The 27,372-nt window shown below is 44.8% G+C and overlaps 1 protein-coding gene across 1 annotated transcript in view; it reads right to left on the bottom strand.

The window, feature by feature from the left end:
* The window catches only part of SHISA6 (shisa family member 6), a 265,438-nt gene that overhangs the window by 198,966 nt on the left and 39,100 nt on the right, over positions 1–27,372 (bottom strand). Inside the window, exon 3 of the mRNA XM_086473488.1 lies at positions 6,552–6,647. Within this exon, the coding sequence (XP_086329614.1) occupies positions 6,552–6,647 (96 nt within the window). The remainder of the gene's footprint in view (positions 1–6,551; positions 6,648–27,372) is intronic.

Raw genomic sequence — 27,372 nt, 5'->3', positions numbered from 1 at the left:
TCAGAATGCAAGCGATCTTTAGCGCACACACTGCAAGACACCATCAAAATCATTAGATATTATCCAGGACGAACATAAAATGATTCATCGGGATGCAGTGGGCTCTGGCTTGACATCTCTCCATTGATACAAAATGTCTAACAAGTGTTTAATGAGAAAAAGGACTCAACATACCTAACACTCAATTTTTGCATAATCTATTCATGGCGTGTTACAGATGCCGGTATGAAAAAAATGACCCTTAAACTTCTCTCTATTTCCCTGTGTTAATGAGTCTACTGCAAGTGTGGATTACTAATGATGAGGGAGACAGTAAATTCTGTCTTGGAGCTGATTCACCGCATGTTTTGTATCTGTGTTGGGCTGATGCTGGTTGCGACAGATGTAATCCAAGACCCCAAAATAACAAATTAAGGGTATGATCTAGCACTTGGGAAAGAAGCTGGGTCACAAGGCTGCCAACCAAGCAACAGGGAACCAGCCACCACAGCAGGGAATCAGGGCAGTACTGGAGAGGGGAATCAGAATCCTCAAACTGCTAATGACGACTAAATTAATAAATCTTTTTCATCCCATTCATCTCTGAATCGTATTTACATGCCAACAGACCAGTAAAACTGCTGGTTCCTGAGTTGATGCTTGTAAAAGGGACTCAGTTCAGGGTCTCCAAAAGGAACAGTGGCATGTGTAAAAGGGGAATGCGTACGGTGTGTGTACAAGAGGAGGAAGTGGTATCAGGTAGTATGAATACCTGATCCCATTTTACCACATGCTGTATCACGTTTAGTCTGTATGCAAAGCTTGCAGTGTGCTGAATATTATAAATCCACCAAGGTGTCTGCATAAAGACTTGTTTGCATACAGATATGTCGTTTATAAAATACAGAGCCTGTCACAGATCTTTTTCAGCTTGCAGAAAAACCAATGAAGGTGGGAAGAATGCATAAATGAGGGCACGCAACGGATGGGTAGATCAAGACTTTTCAGGAAGGAAATTACCTGATCCTCATATTGACACAGAACGTCCCACAACCCTACCATCATCAACAAGCTTTTCTAAGAGTCACACAAACACAAACTGGCAATGCTGTCTTAGGGAAACAGAGACTTAGTCATGAGTCATTTACTCAGTGCTTCCTCTCTCCATACAGAGGGAAGGCATCACCTTCCAGTGGGAGCAGCAGAGACACGGTACTGGGAAAGCTCTGGAGCTCCCAGGGGAGAAAAAGATGAGAAAGTGGAGCTGACGCCTACCTCAGCTGGCTGAGACACTGAAGAAGCTCAGGAAGATTTTGGTTGCTAAGTGTGATCTAGAGATGCGTTTGTTCTCTTTCATGTTCGCCTCTGTAGGAGTTTCTCATAAACAAACACAAATGTTAAACTATCAGATAAAGCAAACTGTTGCTTTACTCTTGAAATTTATCTTGCAATAAGGCTGAGTGTCGACATCAGGCCCTCCGTCTCCTGGTACCGGCCCGTGGGGTGACTGTGATGAGAGAGCTGCTTCAGCTTGTCAGAGCCCACTGACAGATGAGCATGTGGGGAGGAGCCATGAGACTCAGCTGCTACCTCAAGCCTGTCAGCTCTCCCTCCCACCCTCACATCACCTTGTCCCCTCTCACTCTCACAACCCCCTCCAGCTTCCAAACCTCGAGCCCCTGTGGTAGCCATCTCCCGCTGCTCTGCCACCATGGGATACAGGGTCTGTCTGTCCTCAGAACAAGTCATGTATGTGCACAGGGCCTGGGAGAGGAAGGTGATAATTTTCTAAGGCGGGACTAGATCGAGAACAATTTGCTCCTTTTGAATATGCACCCCAAAAAAATTATTGGAGGCAGATATTGTCAACTGTGTAAAGTTGAAAAAGAAGTGAACAACAGCTGAACTCTCACTTTCGCCTGTGCCTGTATGTGGATGTTGTACATATTTTCAGGTAGCAGGGAGTGGGATATTTATCAGGAGATGGCAAAGGATGAAGCTGTATCTGGGGAGTATGTCTAGTTGGGTGTAAGGTCCTGCTAAAGGACATATGCTGTGTTTCCACACACCGGACACCTGCGCTCAGCCAAAACGAGCTCAGGCTGGACAGCTATACCTCGCATGAAGGGCTGTACCATCAAAAAGGTGCCCTGAGCCACCTTGCAGATGCGTGAGGTACAACCTTGCTGCAGGACAGTGAGAACAGAGGCCCAGACAGGCAAATCCCACACTCAGGCTGTAAATCTTGCCACAGCTTTATCAAATATCACAACATAAAATGTGGCTGTGGGTAGATTTTATTGCTCAGTCGGGCTGGCTTCTCTACACCAACATCGTTTCCACACTGCCCACAGCACGGGGGGCTGGTGCAGCTCCACAGAGATGCCAGTAGCGATGTAGTCAGGCTTTAACAGCCACATCACACTGACTTAGATACGTGGTTCATTTTCTTTTCCCGCCTACCGGCACTGCTGGAGAACAACCACAGTGCAAATTTTAGTGGGATACTTGAAGAAATGAGACTCCTGCAGATGTCCTAACTCAGAGCACATCTCCCAGTGAATCCAGGAACAGTAATGATTTGCAGCCCTGAACCATACTGAGAGGTTCCATTTCTGAAAGTTACTGGGCAGGCTGTGAGAACGCTTGACTCTGCCTGAGTTTTCCACATATGCTTTTCAAGTTGCAGCCCTACTTCTGCACTTCCTCAAGGATCCGGCATAAACTTACAAGAAACTAGTAGATTGTAGAAAAAGCCCCATTTTTCCCTACAAGATAACCCTGCAGTAGAGTCTAAAATCCCATATTCCTCCTGCCTCACTGTTCCCTGACTCCCAGCACTCTAACTGGGAAATTACGATTTTCCAGCAACAAACTCACTATTTTTAATACTGTTGCAGAGTTACCAGGAAAACAAAGAATTTGTTTAGTGATGAAGTGAGCTTATCATCTGCTCTACAGAATTTCTACTGCTGTCACAAACTGGTGAAATAAAAGAAGCCAAATCCCATTCAGAAACTACTTTCACGGTCTGGGGCTAGTAGTAAAAAAATAAAATAAAAATCACATTTTTACCCGAAAACTCAACAATCATGTTCTGGAGTAGTCAATCTGAAGTGAATTTACTGCTCTTCAAGACTTGTTCACTCAGTGTGGTTGAATATCCACGTGGGTGCTTGCTCCGTGTTGTGTTGCAGCTGTGTAAGTTTCTACACCAGCCTGTGTGACTGAGCAGAGATCTGCAGAGCCCTGGCAGGACAGTGGGTACGGTTCATGTTAGGGCAGTGTCAGCCCGGGGCGTCTGAGAGTAAGAAGATGCTCAGAGAGACAGTAGGTTGAAGAAGCTGTTTGTTAAATTAGGTTAGGGCACAGAGGCGCGCCATAGCTCCTGTCTTCGGTGCTCCTACTTGTTCACTGGAGCACTGAACTATCACAGCAACCGCCGCAGCAGCTGGGGCAGTAGGAGTTACTGCTGTACAAGCAAGTGCAGGCGGGATTCATCTGCCTTCCTCTGGTGGCTAAAAGACCTAGCCCCCATGGCTCCCCTCTTGCTAAAGGTGGGGAAGAGGTGCCTAGTGCTGATCAAGTGAACACTCATTTAGAGGTGCTGGTGTCTCCCAGGTGTCTCTATACGGAATTGAAGGCTACTACCTTGAAATAAAATGTCTAACTTCTAGCTATCTAACGCATCTAGAGTTTAGCCCTGCTCTGTGTCTCACCATGGAGACTTTCTGTGGCCTAAAGACTTTGGATTCATTCCTAGATCATCATGACAGACTGACAGCGAAGTCTTTTACCATGGTTTGAAGAACACACTATGTAGTGATATTATAGACTTAAATGCCAGGCAGTGATGCATTGCCCAATAGAGTGTCATATAAGAACCATAATTCACAATGTTGCAGGAGCTTGTGGATGTCAGACATGTGAATATGCTGGTTTGGTATCCATGGTAGTTTGGCATGTCTCACATCTTTGTCTTCTGTCCAAAATAGATTAGCTGTTAAATATTACTCAGCACTTGGAGTTCTGCCACAGCACAAAGACAGTTGAGAAAACACCAAAAATGTGACTCCCAGTGAAAAGAAATATTGAGATAAACTTCATTGGCTTTGTTCAGTCTAAAAGAAGAAGCCTCTTCCCTGGTGGTATAACAATAATCCAGAGCAAAGTTATTTGGCTAATGGTAGTTGAGGTGGAGATTTTAACACATGCACTGGAACTGAACTAGGACAAAAATCTGAGCATGAAGCTGCTCAGCTAAAGCTCAGGACTGTAACCCTTGCTGGAGCACTCATCTCTCTTGTACATGTACAACTGGGTTGCCAGTTCAAGCTGAACACAGGAAAACTATCGTGCAATATTTCCAGAAAAAATCAAATTATATAGTGCACAATCCTGATGATAGATCCCCTAAGTAATTTGTTACACCCAAAGTCTCTGCTTTCACAACACAAACAGGCAATCAATCATATCACAGACAAAGACAAATCTACACATTTGCACAAGCAAACAAGGCAGTTTGCCTGCAGAATGTGTGGAGACCTTAATCACTTGCACCAGTCATGAGTGGGCGTGTGAATTTACCATTAAGAGGTTAGAAATTAACATTACGGTACTGTTCAAATAAAATGTGATTTACAGGTAGCTGAAAAGTAAATTCAAACGCCAATCCATTCTTTTATGTCCATGAACAGACAAGACATAGTTTAATTTCTTCAGGTAATAAAAGCCTTTTATTCACTTCGGAAAATACCACTCTATCTGATGGTTGTTGGAAGAGGTGGTATATAAACAGTCTGGACTCCCACTGCCCATTCTCCCACCTTCCCATGGATAGGAAATGTGCTCTATGGGGCTTCCACCAAAGCCAGTAGAAAAGGTGCATAAACCACTGGCTCAGCTACAGAAGAACAGAGCCCCTGAGACTTTTCAGTGAAAGAAGGGAAGCAGGTTTTATTCTTATCTGGGAAGGAACTTGTAAAAGTATACAGAAAACTGCTTGAAGATAATTCAAATGTCTGAGGCAAAGAGGAGGTTTTACAGCCCTGCCTGGGGTTATCCATGTGCTTAATGAAGGCTATCAGGAAACACCACCCTGCAGACCACGTCTCTACTGGGGTACCTTTGCTATCTCACCCTAAATACACTGTCAGGCCTGATGTGATATGACATGACTGTAAAACTCTTTCTGGATGGGAAGGAGAAAGGGAGACCTTGTGTATAATGCCATCCACGAGTCCTTCCTTGAACCACGTCAGTTCCCAGCCCACCTGAAGGTTCACGGTGGTTTTCTCTGCTTTCCTTCCACCGGTGCAGTGCCAGGCTGGAATTGCAGGGTATTGTATTACAAGTCCCACGGGTGCTGCCTCAGCCTCAGTAAACTTTATTTAAGCACACAGACATACACAGACAATATACATATATTTGTTTCTTCTCTGACAGTTCTACAGGACCAACACTGCTTTGGATGACACTCCTGGAGAATTTGAAAAAGTGCAGGAAATGTACGAAAAAATAAAGGTCTTTTAATAATTTGTGAGTCATGGTCATCCACAGAAACAACACAGGTGCATTCAACCAGGCGAGCACATGGACACATCTCCACATACAGTACATTGTGTCTATATAGGTATCTCCACATACATTGTGTCTATATAAATGTACAACAGTCTCAGAAGTCATCGGGACACAAAACCAAACGAGTACTGGCGTGGCACATGCTTGCACTCCCCGTGTCGCAACCCACTGCCAGCGCACCAGTGTGACTCGGTCAGGGTGTGGGTGTGAACAGAAAGATGCACCAAACATAGTCTCACTGTACACTATAAAAACTCACCAAATAAGCAATAACGTCATAAAATGAACATTCATCTGGGGTTCTGGTGACCAGCTACTTTGAGTCAGATCTCACAGCTTTTGTGTCACCACAACTCCTGGGATATATGGTCACTTATCTAATATAGCTATAACTGTCTCTCAACATATATTTTATATACAGTACATATACACAGAACATACATAGAGCAGTATATGTATATTTTTGTCTTTTCATGTTTGTACATTATATCACAGATTATATGAACACATAAAATATATGTTTCAGGACCTAAAAAGAAATAATTTTATAAAATATCCATAATACCCTCCCAAAAAAAAGCCCACAAGACAAAAAAAAGAAATCCAGACACGCACTCTTGAAGTGTCAGCTGCCTGCCCTTGGGCAGCATTACACTCCTTCCCCTTCCCTTCGTAAGTACAGCAGCACAATGGTGGTTTGCAACCATGCACCCAGGAAAACATGAAGCAGCATAAATCGTTGAACTGCAAAGTCAGAGTGGAGTCTGGAGTCTGGCTGTCCGACTCTACACTCTCCCACCGTCTCTCTTGCTAAGATTTAAAAGATTCTGCCAGGAGCACAGTATTTTACCTGCAGCAATATTTGCTAGACTAAATCTACTGACTGCAGTCCAATACTGTTATCTCATAGCACTTACAACCCAGCTTCTGAGTTATAGATTTTTTTATTTAAAACAATCTTTTTATTTAGCAAAAAATTGTTTCCACTGTACCCTTCGTGTGTCCTCTTCCTAATGTGACAAACCCGGAGGAGATGAAATTATGGAGATCTGGCCCTCCACTTCGGTAAATATCCTTTCCATAGTGACCTGCCAAGGAAAAGAAAACAAAGAAACATTTATTCAGTGTGTGTGGAAAGCAGAGGGTGTTACAGGACATAATGTGTATAGCAGCATCAAAGTCTTATTGCTTTCTTGGCAAATATTTATGAAGAACAAAACAATTGCATATTTTGATAATTGCCAAGGAATGAACAGATTCGGACTGGGGAACTATGAACGAGCCAAACCAAACACCCCAGTCTCTGGGAAATTTGAGCACCGCAGGCTCAGATTCAGGTTTGCTAGGAGCAGCACTCCCAAGGAACTGGTCTCACTCAAACCTGCAAGACTGAGGAGCTAAAGAGAATCAGAAGAGATGTGGCTTTGATTCTTCCTGATTCCAGCCAGACCCCTGACAGCATTCATGTTCCTTTGGTAGAGATTTTGTCTCAGCACAAAAGGAAAGAGGCAAGTACCACTGTTGTCCACGCTGGACCCAAGTCCCCGTTATCGGTATGGCAGTAAACTTTGTCTTTTGTCTTTGATTTACTCTGATCCTTGAACGGCATCCCTGGATATTTTCTCAAGTGTAATAGTCTTCTGCAGAACACTTCCTAGGTGCTTTCTCAGTCCATGTCAACAGAGTAGGTTCAGGAGACACTCAGTTTTTTAATATTTTAATATATTATTAAAGAAAAATGTCTGCCTCCCTTTTACCACGCAAAGCTCTGAAATGAGGACATAGATAATTTTTCAGATACTCTTTATCATCTCCTCCCTTTTTCATGTTGTTAATTTTTCTATTCCTTTTATTTTAGAAAGAGGCAAAAGATAAGATAGGTGCTGGGGGAGGGAAGCAAGGCAGCCTCAGGGGCTGGGAATGCAGCTCCCTCCCTGTTAAGTCTCCGTCTTCTCCACGCTTTTCTGCACAAGGCCATGATGCATCCCTGTCCTTCTGAGCCACGGTGGCTGGAAGTCCAGCACGGCAGATGGTCCAGCGCATGGCACCGAAGCAGGAGAGCTGAGTCAGGGAGCTATGGGGAGGGCCAAACAGGCATCAGGGATCCAGGTGGAAAAAGCCTGGGGCCATGTTCTGGCTGGCTCACATTGCCTCTGACAGCTGCTACAGCCCTTTACTATTTTTCAAACACTGAGACCAAATGCCATTTGTTCTCACACACTTTCAGGCTCTCTGGCAACACTGTGAAAACTAATAGGAACAGAGACTTTGAAATCTCATCGGTCTGCAAAGTGTTTCTCTTTCCTTTTTTAGCCAGTCATTCTCACCCCAGTATCCCAGCAGCTACTACTGATTTTGCAGGCCATTATTCCTGTCCTCAGTGTCCACCTTGCACTGAGCGGGCTGAGGGTCAGCACACGCTGTAAGGTCCAAAAACTGTCCCAAAATGTCCCACTGTTTTGCTCTGTAACGGATCTGAGCAGGCTCCAAACCCCACTGCCCAATCATGGAGGACACCACCAACTGTCTGGCCAGGAGAGCCTGGCACAGCCTTTGCCATCACATAAGCATGTTGCAGATCTGCAGAGGAGGCTCACATATGGCAGGCAGAAGACGCTGAGACTTCTGACAAATGTTTATTCCTATCTAATAAATAAAGCAGTCCACTCCTTTCCCTCACATGTTTTTTTCTGGTCAAGGTCAGTCAAGAGATCCCTGTAAACTTCTCAAAACATATAAAGTGTTTCTACAGGTTTGGGAGCATTAGCAGCAAGACAGTTTTCTTACAGTTATAGTAATGCAAGGTGGTAGCAAAAACCTTCAAATCTGGAGGCATCCACCCATAAATCAGCTGAGAAGAGAGTTTCCAGAAAAAAAGAAAGAATGTTTTTCTGCTTCCACAGGAAAGATCATGGGCTCTTTCTCTCTTCTTCCTACCCAGCTCTTGCACCAAAGGGTGGCAGACCTTTGCCTCTGAGTCCCTGGAAGCTATTCTTGCTTCATGACATGTTTGTACTTGTCCTGAGAAACCTTCAGAGATGGTTTGCGGCTGCAATGCCTGATTCATTTTCTTTTTCTCTATCAGTTTTCTAAAGTGTGCTGCATTTTTCCTTTCCAGTAAGACAATTTTTTCTCATATACCATCAGTTTTTATGCTCTCAGGGCCAGCTACTCTGGTGACTGACATTCCATCAGTGCCATAAATTTACCATTTAAACAAGGATAAAAGAAATACTCAAATATGTGCTATTACCTCTAGCTGAAATCAGCTGTCTTTTCTATGTCCCTTTGGAGAATCTCTTTAAGGCAGAGATCAAGAAAGGGAAGTATATAAAAAAAAAAGCAAACATTTACTGGCAGATTGAAAATCGTTCATCAGCCATTTGCTCTCTGAACCTTGCTCTGCCCCTTCTTATAGTACACAGTAGTTAAATTAAAACATTCCTGTGATAACAACCCATTAGCATTTGTACAGGAGTTATGTTTTCCCATGAGAAACTTGAATTTGTAGACTTCAAGTAGCATAAGTTTTCCCTTTTTACAGATACATTATAGGATGCTCAGTTTGTTTTATACGTTTTATATGGGTTTTTTTATTCCTGCTAACTTGTGATCATTTATCTTGGCTTCACGGTAGTACACGGCTTTTACTTTTAGAAGCACCTTGGGGGCTGCTGGTGGGCCAAGCTCAGGTGCCGTTATTCAAACAGACTTTTTCATAATCATTTCTTGACTGAGAGGTTTCACACTGGAAGTGAATGCTCCCTTGTACCTCACCAAAATGTGTGTGCCCAGTAGCCACAGCAGAGCTAAAGAAGCTCAAGTGTAAGTACGTGAGGCTGCAGAGCAGTGGAAATTAAGACAGGGCTGTGCCAGACCAGCAAACATCCCTGTTTCATTCTCTGTTGGGGTTGTTCTCCTCCTTCCTACCTTCAGTTGTGTGCTCTCACCGAGCTGTTGGGAGTCCTTCTACAACTGGTGGAGAGGGATTGGCCCTGCCAAAAGGGGCTTTGGCCACAAGCGGAGCTGAGCTGCCCTGCTGATGGAGATGCTTGTCTTGTGGGCTAAGAAGCACCCCCTGGAACTTACCCAAGGTGCTCACTTTTAGTAGGCTGAAGCTGGGTGCTTCCCTCTGCCCTACTGAGAAAGAGCTGAAAATGGCCTAATTCCTTGAAAAACTAGTGTAAATGGACTGATTTTAATTTCATTTCATTTCAGACTTGTGGGATTTTTATTGCAAATCGACACACAAACAAACCGATCCTGCCATTCCAGACAGAAAGGGCCTCTCTTTGAAGCGCCACAAGGTTCCTCTGAACCCTTCCTGGTGCTAGGGGCTGCACCAGCCCTGGCATAGGAGCTGCTCCCGTGCAGGGTTTCTCTGCAAGGCCAGGGTGGAGGCACGGAGCTCTTGCAGAACCCCAAGCTTGAACTAAAACGGAGATCTCTGAGTTCAATCTGCTGTGTAAATGAGGTGGGCACAGTTTGACGGCTATCTTGGCTATGGGCATTGTTCACATGGCTCTCCCTTCTCCCCCCCTGTGAGATCAAATCAGAGAAAAGCTGCCTTTTGGTGTTGTATTTCCCTGGGAGCACACACAAGACATTCCACGAGTTACAGCCATCAGGGAGCTGAAACCCATGACCCAGAGGCAGCACCAGAGACCTAAAAGAGGTCAGACAAAGCAAGAGCAGCAGATCATTGTCTCGAGCAAGGCAAGGCAGCACAGCCCAACATACTCGTGTCCTCAGGCTCCCAGCATGCACTTTCGGCCTTTTACAGCTCCCGCTTTGGGTGGAATTAGCTGCCGTCTGCCAGTTTTCCCTATGCAGGTGTCCTACCCGGCTAGCACAGGTTAACTCCCTCTGGGGCTTGCTGGTAGCTGCATAAGATCTCATTCAACCAGCCACCAAGCAGGCCAGCAGAGTGGCTGTGTCCCCTCCATCTGCATCACTGGTTGTAAAGGCAGTCACTCTGCCTGCAAAGCACAGGGTGGTCTGTGAATGGAAAATGTTGTACAGAAGCCAGATTTGATTATGATGGAGTCTCACAACATGCACTACTTGCAAAGCAAAGCAACCACCCACCTACCTGATCTCACGACAAGGAACATGCCATCTTTTAATACAGTATTTCTCTAGAGATTTTGCATCTCTAAGGTCTATTTCTCATGGTTAAGATAAAATTTAAAATGCTGCTTCAGAGCACCATGTCTGACTCCCTGGAAGAGGCTTTTCCTGCTCTCTCACTCCCCATTCTCACTTACGCTGATGTCCGTGTGCTCTAATGCATGTAAATCCTCAGATGCACACAAGCTCACAGGCTTTTTCATTAAAAGAAATGAACAGGGTTCCAGCGAGGCTATGTGTTACTAAAGCAAACAAAGACTAACGCTTACACAACTTAAAATTTCCAGAAGAAATTCAAACAAGGTGAAACATGACATTTTTTTCCTCTCCTTTGGTTATAAGGTATGGCAAAGGCAGAGAGCAGACGAGGGTTTTGCCTGCCACACAATAGAGGCATATTCTTTAGGGCATACAGCTCAAAGAAGGAACATTTCATTACAATGGCATCCTGCATAACACACATATGGAACAAACTCAGTCACAAACAGCAATTACAACCCCAGCTCTGATTTAACAGAATTATTAGAGCTGAACTAAAATGCTCTTATCCACCTCTCAGAAACATTATTACTGAGTACGGATTACGTCACCCTGAGAAGGGCAGACAGGGACTGTCATGGACAGCTTTTTGCATGATACACTCCGGCATTCTGACCTCATCTTTGTAACAAATTTCCTCGGAAAAAAACCTACACCTGGAGAGGAGTCCCCACATCCACACTCCTCAGCACAAACATTATTCTCAAGCAGATCTCTGTGGAAAAAAAAATCCTTTGTAGGTGGTGAAAAAAAAACCAACCCACAGCCTACCTGCCTCTGGTGCTGCTCATTTCTGCTGGAGTGATTCTTTTTGAGCTATTTTACACATATCAAGAGACCGAGAAAAAGGGCATGAGCTGGCAAAACGACGTAAGGTGTTTGCTGAGCACATGGCAGACTGCTCTGCATTGCTGTGTCTGTCCTGTCAATCAAATGCAATTATCTTTGAATGCAAGGGGAGACACAGCTCCAGACCCAAACCGAGGAATTCTTGGGGCCAGAGCAGTGCAGGTCAGCCACAAGCACCCAAACCATCTCAATTTGAGGAAAATCTAATTGCAGAAATTGGTGGGTATTAGACATGGCTGTGAGCTACACCACTGAAGGAAGTGTTTGTGGGCAGGTAGGGCACCCTGGTACCTTACCATAGCACATGGCGCAGATCAACAGAGATTACAATGGCAAGAAGGCGCACCCAAGGGATGTCACTGAAACATTACCATTTTCTTTCTTAGAAACCCCCCCAAAAAACAGAAGCCAGCTGACACCTCTCACACTTGTCAGAATGAAGGCACAGTAAGGGCCACCACAGTGTGTCTTTTCTGGTTTAATACCATAGTTCTGGGATCACTGTCTGTCCTGAACATGAAAATATAACCAAAAAAAAAAAAAAAAAAAGGCAACTGGAAAGAGTTCAGTGGTAGTTAGGGTGAGCTGTCAGCACTGCACAGCCAGACATGGACACAAGGTAGTCCGAATCAGTGCACAGAATAATAGATTTCTATGCCCTACAGATATTCCTTACCTTAAATCACACTGATGGGCTAAGGACAGCACAGTTCCACTTGCCTTGTCCTAATAATGTGACAACCTCTTTCAAAATAACTCCCTCTTCTTTATTCCCTTTCCCTCATGCAAAGCCTTTGTCTCATCCTTCCCTGCTTCATCTCTCTTGTTCTCCGTCACCTGTGACAGCTGACCACAGAGACCCTGCTTAAATCAGCCCCCATGGGGCGATCTGGCCACAGACTCTGCTAAAGTGATTACAGAGGATGGCCTTGTCTATCCTCTCGCCTGGCTCACTGACCACAGCACAGCAGGAATGGTCTTCCAGGCCAGCCAGGGTCTCTGTGATCCCTACAAGTCCCCAAGGCTTTTCCAATGCTTCTGAAAGTGAATGGGCACCTCACCCGAGCGGACAGAGCCAAGTCTTGTCCACCATGAGCCAGGCAGCCCTGTGTCACCGGGGCTGGCTCGACCAGCTGGTGTCGGCTCCAGCAAGCACATGGCTTTTGCATATCTGACTGCCCAGTGCATCAGAAAACACAGTAAAAAATCAGGCCAGGATCACTCCCAAGCCAAGGGGGAACTTTGGGTTCAAAAGAGAAGAGGATCGTTCCAATTTGAAAATTGGGAGATCCTTATTTTTCCTTTTGATTTATTTCAGTGTGACTTATGCCTTATCAGCTTTCGGGGTGCATTTGCATCACGTCCTCCAGCCCTCCTTATAACCAGGAAGGGTAAAAGCTTAACTATTCATAACTGAATGCTGGAGCTCCGAAGTAAAATTACTGGCCATAAACTGGGCTTTATGAAAACAATGCATGCTGGAAGGTTTCCCACATCGCAAGAATGGGTAACATTTTCCTGGCATGGGCTTTGTGTCAGGCTCAACTAGCAACCCTGCCAAAAATATGCCCACTTACTGCACAGCAGACCAAGCCAAATCCAGTGCGGTGAGATGCATGAGTCCAGGTCTTACTCATGTGTCTTTCTGGCATTGGAAAAGATGTAGAAAATGAAGCTAAAAGCTGTGCTGGCTTTCCTGGTAAGTGACCAAGGGAACATCTCTTTTCATTAATTGCTTACTTAGTTAGCTACAACATCTGTCCTTGATTTTGCAACCCCCTACAAGCTGTAACAAGATGTAAGAGGCATCAGGAGACATCATTTTTAAGTTCTGTTAGCTTCAAATAATGACCATGTGAAAGTAAAATACAGGATTGCAGTGCTAGAGGGACTCACCAGCACCATGCATGGGGGATAACAGAAATTAGGACAAGAGGAAATGGCCTCAAGTTGCATCAGGGGAGGTTTAGATTGGACACGAGGAAAAAAATCTATTTACTGAAAGAGTGGTCAAACATTGGCACAGGCTGTCCAGGGAAGTGATGGAGTCACCATCCCTGGAGGTGTTCACAGAATGTGTTGATGTAGTGCTTCTAGACATGGTTTACTGGGCACGGTGGTAATAGGTTGACGGTTGGACTTGATGATCTCTTCCAATCTAATGATTCTATGATTCTATGAAATACAGTGACGAGCTCATATTCTGCTGAGATGTCTAAATAAAAACACTTTCAAAGAGAGAGAATTAAATTAATATAAAAATAAAATACAGCACCTCTCCAAGGCTCCAAATACACGTGCTGGTAAGCAAAAAAAAAGCAGAGACCAGGTACTCACTGAAGTACCTGGTTTGTGCAGGAAACAGCTCTGCTCCCATAGTCTGCTTCTCATCAACATATAGCTGGACTGAATCACACACACATCTTGAAGCATGCTCTAAAGCTCCACAGAGAGCAAACCTTTAAGCCCCCAAAAGCCAAGAAGGGCCACTCCTTTCCTCTATAGTACAGCAGAGGGAAGAGATCCCACGGGTGTTCGCCTTTATGACACGAGGGATGAGGGCCTCACACAAACATGCTTCCCAGATTGCTGTACTCCCCATTCCCTGTGCTGAAGTTATTCCCCTCTACGTGGAAGGACAGAAGGAAGGAAAAGGCACTCTGATTCTTTACCCTTGAGGAATCTTTCCTTCATGTGTGCAATTTACAGCAATGCCATCACACAAAACACGGTAAAAGCACAAGAAAATCAAGACTGGCTACTATCTCTATAGAAAACTCACCTGGTTATAATCCTTGCCCAGTGAGTACAAGAAAGCCACTACCAAACCTATAAGCAACTAAACATAGTTGGGGATCCCATTCAGAGGAGCCTCAGATACTTTAAATCCCAGTGTGACTCAAAAACCAGTTGCTCCCGATGGCATCAGGGAGAGCTGTGCTGTTGCTCCTCCATGTTTGCAGCATGGACATTGCAACTCCAGCACCCCACAGGGCTAATATTAGATGAGACCTGAGCAGAGCAGGAGGCATGACCAGCTTCCAAAGAGGTGCTCTAGCGCAGCCATGTATCAAGGGGATGCTTGAAGCTTAGGTTGTCAAAGATTAATGACTAATCACAGAATGTTAGGGGTTGGAAGGGACCTCGAAAGATCATCTAGTCCGATCCTTGATAAATCAAGCCTTTATCTTCCTTCTGCATCCTTAAGCACACCCTATAATTGTGCATCTAGTGACACAGGAGGAGCTCAAGTATTTGTATGACTCAGGAGAGGGAGAAAAAGTTTCCTTCTGTTTTTTTTTAGTGGGCCATGGAGCAGTTCACTTATCCCTAGTACTCACACATTCACGCTTACCACACAACGCCCTCTCAGGAAAACATAATAGAGACTGAGGACTGTTTTATCTTCCTGCTGAATTCTGTAGCAAGGAAACAATGACTGCGAATTGGTTCAAACTATTCTATACAGAGAATATCAGTCACAATTAAACACTGTACATTTTCAAAGTACTGTGTATAGAGCTTTGTCTAGTTCTGTGGTTAGCCTGCTCACCCAGCTCTCAAAAGAAGCCCTTTTAATTTCTCTCCCTATAAGCCCTCAATGCCATGCCTCTTCCTTCCTGGTAAGCACCTAAACACCAGGCTATGGCTTTTCTGACCCCTGCCAGGTGGGACTTGCAGTGCAGGATTTTTCTACATTGCACCAATAAGTGAGAGCTGACATTATACAGTGGGTGTATTTGTCCCCAGTTCCCTTCATGCTGGCAGGTCTGTGAAGCAGGGGAATTTGGCGATATACAGAAGTATTTATTTGTACTTAAACCCAGTCCTGCCTGAGGAAGGGCTGTATATCTCTCGGGCTTCGGTGCATGAACCTCTGCTGGTCTGTTGGGAGATGGCTAGTCATTGGCAATCCTCCCTGTTTTCACCTACTTAACAGCAGTAAAAATGAAAAAGAAAAAGAGAAAAGAAAAAAAAAAAAAAAAAGAGGAAAAGCCAGCACTTCCCTGACAGAATTCTACAGGGAGCAGTTGCAGGGGTGTGACAGAACAGACGGTGGGAGATGCATCATCAAACCAGCCCCTGTCTCCACAGTGTTCCTTCAGCATCACGGACCTGGTGGTGGCTGGTGTAAATGCCGTGGCTCTGCTGGCTGCTAGGCGTTTGCCCTTCCCTGACTAAGCAGTGTTGCTGTTGCAGCCCAATAAATATGACTTTTGCTGCTACCAGCGAAAATCCCCAGGGTTTGTGCTGACCCAAGAGCGTGGGAGTCTTGGGGCCGGTCTGGGCTTGCCCGGACCTGAGCTGCTTTTGGCTTGTTTGAGCTGTGATAGCAACACAGCGTCTGTCACCCACCCTGGGCTGGCTCCGCTCTGGGACCAGCCTTTGGCAACAGCCTGACAAAGCCAGGTTGTCTCTGGGGACAAATTGGTGACCCAATGAGAGAAACACGGGAAGAGTGAGCACAACACCGGAGACCCAAGGCTAGTATTAGTAAGCTTTATATATCCATTTAAAAGGCAGAATAAATTAGTCCTTCCATATTAATTTGAACATGAGCTCTAGTAGTGTTGTAACTACTTCTTGTGTTTTGATTGGAGTGTTAAAACGTTAAATAACTAACAATATGCTTTCAGCTCCACATGCGAGGCGAGCTCTCTTCGGCTATGTAGGATTTTAAGTGTAACGCTGAATCTATGAAGTGTGGTCATAAATCTGTTTCCCTTCTCCCAGCACTAATTTCCAGATCAGTATGGAAGAAATTCAGCGCTTTCCAGCCAGAGAAAATGCCAGCTTAGATGCACATAAAGTCTTTTGGTTGACACATTTAGAGAAATCTTCTTAATTAATTATCTCATCAATATCTTGGCTGCTTTCCCTGTAACGGTGTTAAAGTTCATGGCACGTGAGCTGTCCCCAGCAGCGTGGAGCAGGTAAAGGCTGGCTCCCTAAATCTCAGCCCACAGAATGGCCTGCTGGTAGCACACCGCTGTGCTGCACTGCTTGCTTGTACTTTGCTGTTCGCAGAAAACTACCCCTCGTTGCTGAATTGTCATAGGAGACACAGCACGGGGGCAAAGTGTGCTCCCTCTCTTATGCACAATCTGGATTTCTTACTTGCTCTCAGAGCTAAAAGTGTCACTTGCTGTGACAAGTTTAGTACTCTTCCTCCTCCTCCTCTTCCTCTCCATAGGAGGCTGGGTGTCTCTTGCCCTATTCCTGGTCAAGTTGGATTTTAGTCTGTATCGGCGTGGCACCAAGCACTGAAGTTATTATACTTTTAGCTTCACACAGTAAATTGGTGTTATTAAGATGTCATAGCTTCGAAGAGCACAATAGCTTCTTCTGCTCTGCTTTTAATTGAGGTAACCCACAGAAGTATCAGAGCTGCTACAGTTAGCCCCAGGTGACCTTGGGTAACTCCAGATAACCCAGGGTACTCAAGTGATCTGGATGCTGGAGGTATTCATGACTCAGACATTTTGCTGTGTAAAGCGAAAAGGATGAGTCTCTGCTTCCTGGGGACAACTCATATACACTGGCAATTCATGTAGAAATTAGAAATAATGATGGCAACACCTGCAGTTGTGAATAAACAAGGGGTCACAGAGAAGAGAGTGCATAAGCATCCTCCTAATTCAGGGTCTTATTCTGACCTGGGGCCACTGCTCCTGCATTGTTATTGTATCATTTATATAAATACTTATACAATTTGCTTTTCACATAACTTCTCTGAAGTGTTTTGGCTTGCTTTCAATGGCGAGAGTACAAACAAGACAGAGCTGGACATTTACTCGACAATGTGGATGTTTTACTCATTTTAGCTTGGAGATTAGAGTGGGCACCTTCACTTTCAGAAACAGTCATGCAGTCAAGGCCTCCCCTGTTTGCTGCATTTCCTACAGTCCCTCTTTCTTGAACTACACTTACACAGCCTTCCTATGGGAACAGCAGCAATTATCTACATGGAAAGGTAACCCGAGGGAAGTGTCGAGTGTTTTTCCAATTCTCTGTAATCTGATTTAGCAAGTGGAAGCAGCAGGAGAGAGTTACTGCTCTGTTACAACAGGTGCTCAGAAAATTATGTCAAGAACCTATACACCAGAGAAACCCACTTCTGCAAAGGAGAAGAATATGTTGTTACAAAATTATACTGAAAATGGAAAGTCTCCGGAGGATAAGAGAGATGACATGATCTTTGGATCAAACTGCAGGACTTTTTAGTTTTTTGTTGGGATTTTGTGTGGCATGGACTTCTGCAGGTTCAGCCCTTAATTTCCAAGTAATAACATCTCTTGAGATAACTAAGTGAAACTGGTTTATGCTTGCATGCTTAACTGACTTTAAAACAGCAGTTTTAATTTGATATGAAGATATTAATTTCAAAATTGTTTAAAATGTCTGCATTTAGAATAATCTTTTTCAACATAGAAGCTACAGAACTTCAGATACATTCCCCAAATTATTTGGCTTATGAAGTTACTTCTCAACAAACAGAATTTTTAGAAATGAATGGCACTCCTGTACACTAACACTGCAGCCTGCACATTGTGCAATGACTTTCAGGGGAGAAGGATGATGATGATGAATAATTTTTCCTTCTGGGTAAGGCTGTAAAAGGGAATTTACCTGCTGCCGTCTCAGTTAACTCTGAAGGGCTAAGTCCTTAAAGTACATGATCTCAGGAAATCTCTGGGAGACCAGGAATAAAAGGAGAGGAAATAACTGCATATATGTCTTAGCCTTAGTCACCTTCTGAAGGGCCTGGTCCTATCACTAGGCACAGAAAAGGCAGAGGATGTAAAAACATGTTTGTCATTAAAGAATGAGAATTTCTTATTAAAGTTTGGGTTCTTTTCTGGTTAAGATGGGGGAAAACCTTCATTTGAAAGATGTAATAGTGTACAACATACTAAGGAACCTTATTGGAAATGGAAGTGAGGAGAATTTACGAGTGGAGACAAAGTGATTGACCAAGTGGCACGAGTGATGAAGCACTCCACTTTTCCCAGGTATATGAGAAGAGGAAAATGGCTTCAGGTGCTCTCTGCTCATGTGCTGAGCGTGTGAATTCACAGCAGGCTGTGAATATTCCTGCTCTCAAGTGCTAGGTGATATGTCTGCCTCGAGTGTAAACACGCATGTAGACTACCTCTCAAATACGCTCTGCTCTCTCAGCTCCATCCTGTCTTCTCACGTGGAGCCCCAGAGCTGATTTTCTCACTGGTATTAAACAGTCCTCACTAATGTAAGAATGACTCTCAATCTGCTCCTGTCCATTCAGGGAATGGCTATAGAAAGATCAACTCTATTTGTCCTGGATCTTTTCTAAATTCAATCACACTTTTAAAGCTATAGAGAAAACCAGCCTGAGTAAGAGGAGAATGGCAAATGGTATGGTACATTACACGCAATGAGAACAGCAAGTTCCTATAGCCTCCTAGTGTAATATGGTTCTGTCACGAAACTCTTCTATTGCTGCTTTTGTTTCTTTACAACAGAAGGCAAGCCAGCCAGAGGATTCAATACGGGGATCATTAGCAGTTGCCTGTTTATTAATCTTGCCACTGCTGGCTCTCACCCCTCCTGCTGTGCTCCCGTCATCAGCAATGTTGCACTGAAACCGCAGGACCACGGCTACGTCCAGCTGCACAGGAGGGGGCCACTTGGACACGTCTCAAGCATTCAGCAGTGCATCCAGGGCTTCCCAGTGCAGACACGTGTAGAAAGCTGATAAGATCAGCAGGTGCCTTCCAACAGGGAAAATGGGGAAAAGTGTCTGTTTCGTGGAGTTGCAGGTGCATTAACAACCAGACTTTTCTGCCATGAATGAGGGCAGGATATATGAGATTGGTTTTGTTTTTAAAACCTCTTCTTTGTACTGAACTAACAAGAATTGTTTCAGCAGCCTGTATCCACCCCCACCTCCCCCCACCAAGGTCTTCCTTATCTCTGTTGGGTTTTTGATTCCTCTACTTGGTCTTGTACCACATGGTGAAAATAGTGCGTTTCTCGAGAACATAGGGTCTGTTTCTGCTGGTGGTCTCCACGCTGCATCAGGAGCCTGGGACATGCATAGCTACATGCGTGGAGTGCCCTTCCATAGCCCCTAGCACAATCTGCATGCCCACTTCATTGCACGACAGGAGACTCTGTTCACAATCCCCCCCAAGACTGTAGATTCCTAGAGGTAGCTGTAAGTTGCACCCGTGCTGTCTATTTATTTGTTTAAATCCTTATAAAGAGTGGCTTCTGGGTATTTTATCTGGTTTTATATGATAATTATAGTGCTTTCTCATGCAGGTCTCCATAGCTAGGAGGAATGTTGTTAAACAGCACTATGTAGAGTTCTACACTCAAGTAACATCCACTTTTATTTGGGTTAGATATGCAGGAATATGTCAGGAAGATATTCCCAAAGTACTGTGAAGTAATGCAATGGCACAGCTTGTACCGTCATTAATGACAGACACAAGGCCACCAATTCCCTGTGTTGGGCTTTGAAATTGTGCCCTGGAGTGCCTTTTAGCATGGGTTGCTCCAAGCCTAATCCACTTTCTAGTGATGCCGTGTCTTTGAACACTGTATGCAATCTCTGGAAGTGAGCAGCTGCTCAGGAAGTGAACAGCATCATAGCCAGACAAGCTATGCTTCTTCTGCTGGAGATTTGCTGATCTAATTTAGAGAGGGCCTAATATTCCCCTTCTAATTAATTTGTTCTGTTCACTTGCGACTGAACTGGCTTTTGTTCTTTGGGAGCTCCTAAAAAATTAGATGCAATACCTGATGGAATTTAATTATATAGGCTGGAAGAAAGTGATTAAGGGCAAAGGGAGGGCTGATCACACCATACACATGCTTCAAGGGTATTAGCAGAAGGGAAGGTACAGGCTGCTTTTTCTCAGCTGGAGGGAGAATACTAAGGAGTGATTGTCTCCAATAGGAACTTTAAGGTTAGAGATAAACATTCTTTGATATCTGAATGCCTTTGCAAGGGTCAGATGTGTATTACTAGAGTTATTCAGATCTGTCTCAGATACCATTCCAGTGAAATTAGGTCTGCACATTACCCTTGGCCTTGTGCGGCAGATCTAGATTCTGATGCTCTTTAATCCCCTTGGGAGCTGTGTGCTTCCATAACAGGGAGAACAGGCTGCAAGAGAAGGATCCACCAAGGAGCTGAGCACAAAGGCTCCTGATCTCTGCCAGGGCTAGCTTGACCCAGAGTCTGGGATGTCCTAGACCACATATCCCAGTTATCAGTGGGAGAACTGAGTTACCCAAGATGACAAATGTGAAGCGGAATCAGGAGTGGGGGCTCTTAGGCCAAACTTCGCAGAAATTCTGCAGAATTCAACTGGTGTATGGTCATCACAGCTATGCCAATCTCTACTTCAAGGCATAAGAGTAACTCAAGTGGAATTGCATAAAAGGGTGGCTAAGGAAAGAAACAGCAAAGTGGAGAAGAGAGGGGAGAGGAAGGACTGCGTCAAATAAGAATGCCTGATCAAAGGAAACCATTCAGTTAGACTCTTGGAAACTGCTTACAGTCATGCAAATGATCATTCAATGATAATATGAGTAACCACCAGGCTGTAAAAAGCACAAAATGCAGACCTTTCCAGGCACATCCTGCATTTTAAGGTACTTGAAGAGCATTGATATTCAGGCATCATGTGCCAGGAATTCCTATATGGATCTAGGTTCTGAAATGGTGGGGAGACAGGTGGTCCGGGATCCAAGATGTCCCGAAAGCCAGAGGCACCCAAAGTAATAACCTCCATCAGCAGAGGACTATTTCCTGTGGCAAGGGTGGCTGCAGCCTCCTGGGGCACTTTGCTGATCCAGGGACAGACTAAGTGAGTGACTTTAGAGGAAAATCAGCGGACAGCAAGGTGACAGTGAATGTGGTCTGCTCCCAGTCAGGTGGGAGCCTCTTGTGAAGGCACATTAGGGATGCAAGAAGGGGTGCATGTACAGGGATCTCCTGGAGGGGAATCTTCTGGGCTGTACATTCTTACCCTAATGTCACCATCCAAGTAATTCCTAAAATAACTGGAAATGGAAGAAAATTATGTCAAACTATTTTGCCTTAAACAAGCCGGTTAAAGCACTGGTACTTAGCAGCCTGCCACATCCTAGGAAAGATCTTTTCAGACCTTTCAGATCTGTTCAGATACACAAGACCTGTTCTACTTAGGAAACACTTAAGGCATCCTCAGTCAGGAATTCAGCAGCAAGGGGTCAGGGGAAGCAGTGCAGAAGCTGGCTCTGTTCCCAGATCTTGCTCTAGTGCCACAGGAGACATCAGCTCCAGGGACAGCAACAAGGAAGCTCATGAGACTATGCTTAACTCTTTAAGACCCTATCTGCCATAGTGGAGCATCCTGTCCCTGTCCTGTTTAATGATGATTAGCAGTAGCTGGTTGAGAAAAGTCCCTGTGCTAACAAGCACCTTAGGGCAGTGGCAGATAAAAAGGACTTGCCAGCTGAGTGAGGACCCCCCCGAGCAGAACATCAGCATTTCTGTAGTGTGTAGCAAACACGTTCCTGCCTGAGTAATTTGTCTCACAAATATCAGTCCCATCGGACCGAGTGTCAGTGATAACGTTTGCCTGATCAAGGAGCTGATGGGGATCACACAGAGCCCATCCTGCTGCAAAACAGAGGTCTGTCTCCCAAAACCACCTTTGATTTATCAATAAACTGTCTCCCTCGACTTCCACAAGCCTTCAGATGTTTTATGGCGCTGCAGCCATGCTGCTGCTCTTATCCCAACCAGCTGGACACAGTAAGAGGAGCTGTCATCCTACTTCTGAGCCGAAAAGTAGACAAGCCCAGGCATACCCAGGTCTGCATGGTCCCACACAAATATAATCTCTTAGCCAACAGAGAGGTCAAGTTACCTCACCTGCTGAGTTAACCAAGCACAGCCATACAGTCCCAGAGAGCCTGCAGTAAGCGCTCCCAGATTTGTATGAGAGAGGATTAGAAGCTGCTATGAAAACAGCCATGAACATGAAGTGCTCCACAACTCATCTCTGTTTGCAGCCTGCTGGTGGCTCCCAGACAGTCTTCACAGGTGGATATGCCTGGGATTATCCTGCCTCCTGATGCACCAAGGTGCTGGATCTGCTCAGAGACGCTGAGCACTTTGGACTGGGAGGTTTGGCTGCTGCACAGCCTGGTTCTGCCAGCTTGGAGGATGGCATGAGTGAGTCCTTCCTGAGCTCAAGAGAAGAATGAGACACACTCTAAGAACTTGGTTCCACATGAATATCATGACAAAAAAAAAACAGAAATAAAGTAAGAAGCAAATTTGTAAAGTCTTTTGACACAGTTGGGTCTCAGGCCTCAGAATGACATATTTGGCACCAATTTCCTGCTAGCAAAATGCATCCAATACTGTTTTTCACTCTGTAGTCAAAGCCTTGTTCATTGTCTTTTCCCTGGTATGGAAATGGTCTCTGATTTCACTCCATAGCAAATACGAGCTTGGATTTTTCCAGTATTTGAAAGGGTTTTAGGTGTGTGCACAGCATTTTAAAGTAACAAACTTGCTATCCAGGGAGGGAGGTGTGAAATGGGGATAATGTGGCAAACTGGGAAGCCTGAGAAGAAAAACCAGAGTGGATTAAAAAACGAAAGATATCATGCACTAATTAAAAAAGCTAGATTTGGTAACGAGCACTAGTGGTACATTAAACTGTCTGGTCTGAGCTATAAGTTCATTTTGCTACTTCTCAGTTTTTTGTTTTTCCCAGTGTTTGTTTGTTTTGCTGGTTTTACAGTTTTATGGCTGTTGACCTCATGAACATGACAATCCTGACACAACTCTGACAGTGGTGAAGATCATGACCAAGAATGATCTCTTGTGATTAAGCAGTCCACCAGCATGCTTGTGCCTGGCCTGTTTTGCTAAATGTCTTTTAAAAAGGTGAGTGATAGTGAGCACATTGTGAAACAGAGGAATACGCTTTGGAAGGGAAAGCAATTTAGAGTCCAGTTTGGTTTCGGAACTTTTTTCACTAGTGTTATGGCAAGTTTTAGGAGGAAAACAGGGATTTCTTAGCTGGCTTATGGTAATTTGGGTCCCATCACTAGTCCTCATGGCTTTTTTTCTACCCAGTGCAGTACTATGACTTTTCTGTGCTCCTGCGCCAAATGCAGTTCCTCCCATTTTATAGCTGTCTGCAGCCGGCACTTGGACTCCCAAAGCAGGAGAGAAGTGGTATGAATCCGGGCATCTTGTTTGGAGGATGCCACAGCCCCGTATGGCAGCCCTCCTCCATAAACAGGACTAGGGACAAAGATAAATCCAAGTGCAGGGTACTGCTGCAACTGCACCCAGACTGTATCATCCCAGATCAACATCCCTTCTATGCTCAGAAAACTGGCAGTGTGTGCAAAATAAAATACAAGATACTTAGAGAGTGATGTTTCTGCATCTATTTTGGGTTTAAGTGACATTCATCTGCTGAATGTGTGTGAGATTTGCCTCTCTGTGCCTGACCCACAAGGAAAAAGGAGCCAGAAGACATCAAGAAGATCTAGCACTTTAATTCAGCACAGGCTTCTAGCTTTGGAGGTGTCAGGCAAAGCTGGCTGGAAACTGGTGCTGAAATTGCACAAAAATGAATTGCCTGATCATTAGAAAGAAAATAAGAGAATCAATCAGGCCAATCAAACACTTCACTCTGGGCTTCTATTATTTTTATACTATTTTTAGGTGAGAGCTTGTTGAAGTCACAACTTGTTTTGAGCAGGAAACCTTGTCTTTTTCATTTGGAGAAAGTCAACATTAAATGCATCAGTGTGTTGAAAAGGAAACTCAGTAAAGAATAGATTGAGAAATATAACAAAACTGTCTGCTGCTCTTAGAGAGATTGTTATCTTCTAGTCAAACCCTAAGGGCAGAAGCCAGCGTAGACATGTCACAGTGCTCCACAACTGGGATTTTGAGAGGGCAACAAGCCTAAAATGCTACAGAAAACTGCCCTTGGGGTCCCAGAGTGTGCTGATAATATTGGATGCTAACCAAAGATTTTAGAAGTATAGAAGAACTTGTGTTTTATAAACTATTATTGCGGGACAGGGGATGATCTTCCTAAAAGGGCAGATTATCGTCCGTCTGCCGCTGGTTGGCTTTACATCTTCCTGTGAAGGAGAAGTGGGCCATTGCCAGAGTCAAACATGAGACTGGAGAGCAGATCTGAGCAGGCTGGAGGGGCCAATGGCCCCTTTGTGCTTTGGGAACACAGATAGGGAAACTTAACTTGATCTGTAGCTCTATCATGGGCTCCTCACAAGACTTTCGTGACTGTACAGGTGGCTCAGGGGGGAATTTCACCAGGTATGCCCATACCTCAGATCCTGGCAGTTTGCGTTTGAAGGGATATCAGGTTGTGCTCTAACTGCTGTATCAGTGGTGGTAATCGTGTTGTGAGCCGTGCTCCTGGAAAATACACCTGCCCGTATCCAAGACATGGCAGGGTGGAGGGTGACTGCCTGTTGTGCTATCTCTGAAAGGCTGCACTGCTCCAAATCCAAGGCAATAGCTGATGGGGATCACAGGCTGCATGCTGCAGGAGATCCTCTATCCCCCACACTTCCTGGTGGGAGCTTCTGTGTTGCTGAACTGCTTAAATTTGTGTCTCTTGATTTCTGTATGTCACTTGAAGGAGAGGAAAGACATGGAAGGGGTAATCCAGACCTTAATATGCAAATGCTGCTCAGCTGTAAGTGACAGGAGACTAAGGACGAAGCCTGGCTTACGCATATCACAAAGCTTTGTAGGATCAGACCCTGTGATATTGATATGCAGTTGGTGCAAGCAATCGATTAGCCCCCAAAGCATGAAATAATTAGAGCTGTAGATATAGCATCATCATCACAACAATTGCGTCTTAAAAGCAAAGTAACAGCTGAGAACTGTGGGCAGCTTCCTACCCTGCACTGCTGCAGCCACTGCAACACGCTGTGCAGTGATTACTCCACCCCAGCATGCTCTCCACCCCTGCTACTGCGGGAGGAAGTAAATGAGTCCCTGGGGAGCCTTAGACCTTTAATGAAAATCAGCCAGTAACAAAGTGTGCTGTTCAGATGCACTAATGAAAAAATGTTCCCTTCCCAGGGACAAAGCTTCTCACAGTCTTTGGGCACTCTTCTTCCAGGAATCAGTTCGTTTCAAGACAGACAATGAACCCTGACTGACACAGACCCAACGAGGAAAGCTGGATGCAGCTGGAGAGGTGAATTACTGGTACTGGTGGGGTTACTCCAACGTCATTGTCCCCGGGCTCAGAGTCCAACAGGGATGGCACTGTGGTGCCCTCTGGCCTGCACTGAGACTCAACATTTCTGTTCTATTCTCTCCTAACTGCTCCCTCCCCCTTTTCCTTAGTTTCAGACCTAGATTGTAATAAAAGCCAGGGAGTTTCTCTGACTTTTCAGACTTGATCTCAGCAGATCAAAGAGCAGATCTGAATGATTCCCTCCTCCTCTTTCTAACATATATCCAGGGAGTAGCAGGAAAGACAGAACACAGGGCATGAAGAGACACAGGAAGGAAAAAAGAAAGAAGAAATGTGAAGAAGAGATGAGGGCAAGAAAGAGAAGGAGATTGGTGAATTTAACCAAAACCCCTTAACATGAGCACCTCTGTTCTCTCATACCAGGTCACATGCTGCCCTGGGCAGTTCCTGAAGGGAATAAGCCTGAGAAACGGACATCTTACAGCTCACAGATTTGAAACACGCATCATTAACAGAACTGGGCAAAGGTGATACACTATGGGAAGTGTCACACACCAAAATACACAGTTTCCCATTCTTATCCCAAGCTTTGTGGTTGTGGAAGTGATTTGGGTTAGTCAGAAGTTCAGGCTGTCAGAGATTTATTTTTTCATGCTGGTAGGAGCAAGAGAAGAGCAGGTATTTTTCCAAGAGTCTTGCAATTCAATGTCCATGTCTCACACACTGGGCTTTTTTAAAGCCCATGGCAGTCCTGCACCACTTTCCTTTTGGGACAAAGGTGTTTGGACCAAAAGTATTCTATCTTGGATACAGTGATCACTTTTCCTTCTGTCTTTAGGAACCAACAGGCTGTTTTACAAGACACTGGCAGTTTCTTCTAGCAATCCATTCTGGCACTGCATTTCTCTGTTTCACAAGCAGGATCACCTCTGTTTGCAGTACTTCTTTCTTTCAGCCCTACATGAAGCTGGCACACTGAACTCCACAGGTGCCTCACACCTCTGATACTGTGAACACTGACTGAGTCACATCATCTGCCTTTGCATCTTCTGTGCTGTCATTCAAGCTGCTCAAAATTCAACACAACTTTCTTCTGAAGTCCAGAAAGACACCTGACAATTTCCAAAGTATCCCAAAATGTCATCATGAAGGAAGAGTAACAGTTTCCATTACATTTCTGATGTGATGCTTACACTGCAGCCCAAGCATTAAGAAAGGGCAAACCATAATACCTTGCCTCTCCAGTCTAATGTCACCTGCTGTGATGAGTGATTTAACCCAGCTCTGAAGAGACTACAAGTGAGGCAAGAGAGCCCTCTGACCAGCGATCTGTAAGCTGAAGATCTCTCCCTCAAGGAAAACAGGAAGGGTTTACCATTTCCAAATGAATGCCATAGCTTGACAGATGCCAGCTGCTGTCTGTGGCCCTGGTAAAATGAATTTGCTATTAGAAACTTCAGATGAGCCTGGGTGGAAAGCCCTCCTGGCGCACGTGCTGCTGTGCCTTGTGAGGAAAGCCTCGCTGCATTGCCAGACTCCC

The sequence above is a fragment of the Leptosomus discolor genome, chromosome 15, assembly GCF_034619465.1.
Source record: "Leptosomus discolor isolate bLepDis1 chromosome 15, bLepDis1.hap2, whole genome shotgun sequence".
NCBI classification, from domain to species: domain Eukaryota; kingdom Metazoa; phylum Chordata; class Aves; order Leptosomiformes; family Leptosomidae; genus Leptosomus; species Leptosomus discolor.
The sequence above is the reverse complement of the archived record's forward strand: the minus strand, read 5'-3'. Positions and strand labels throughout refer to the sequence as shown.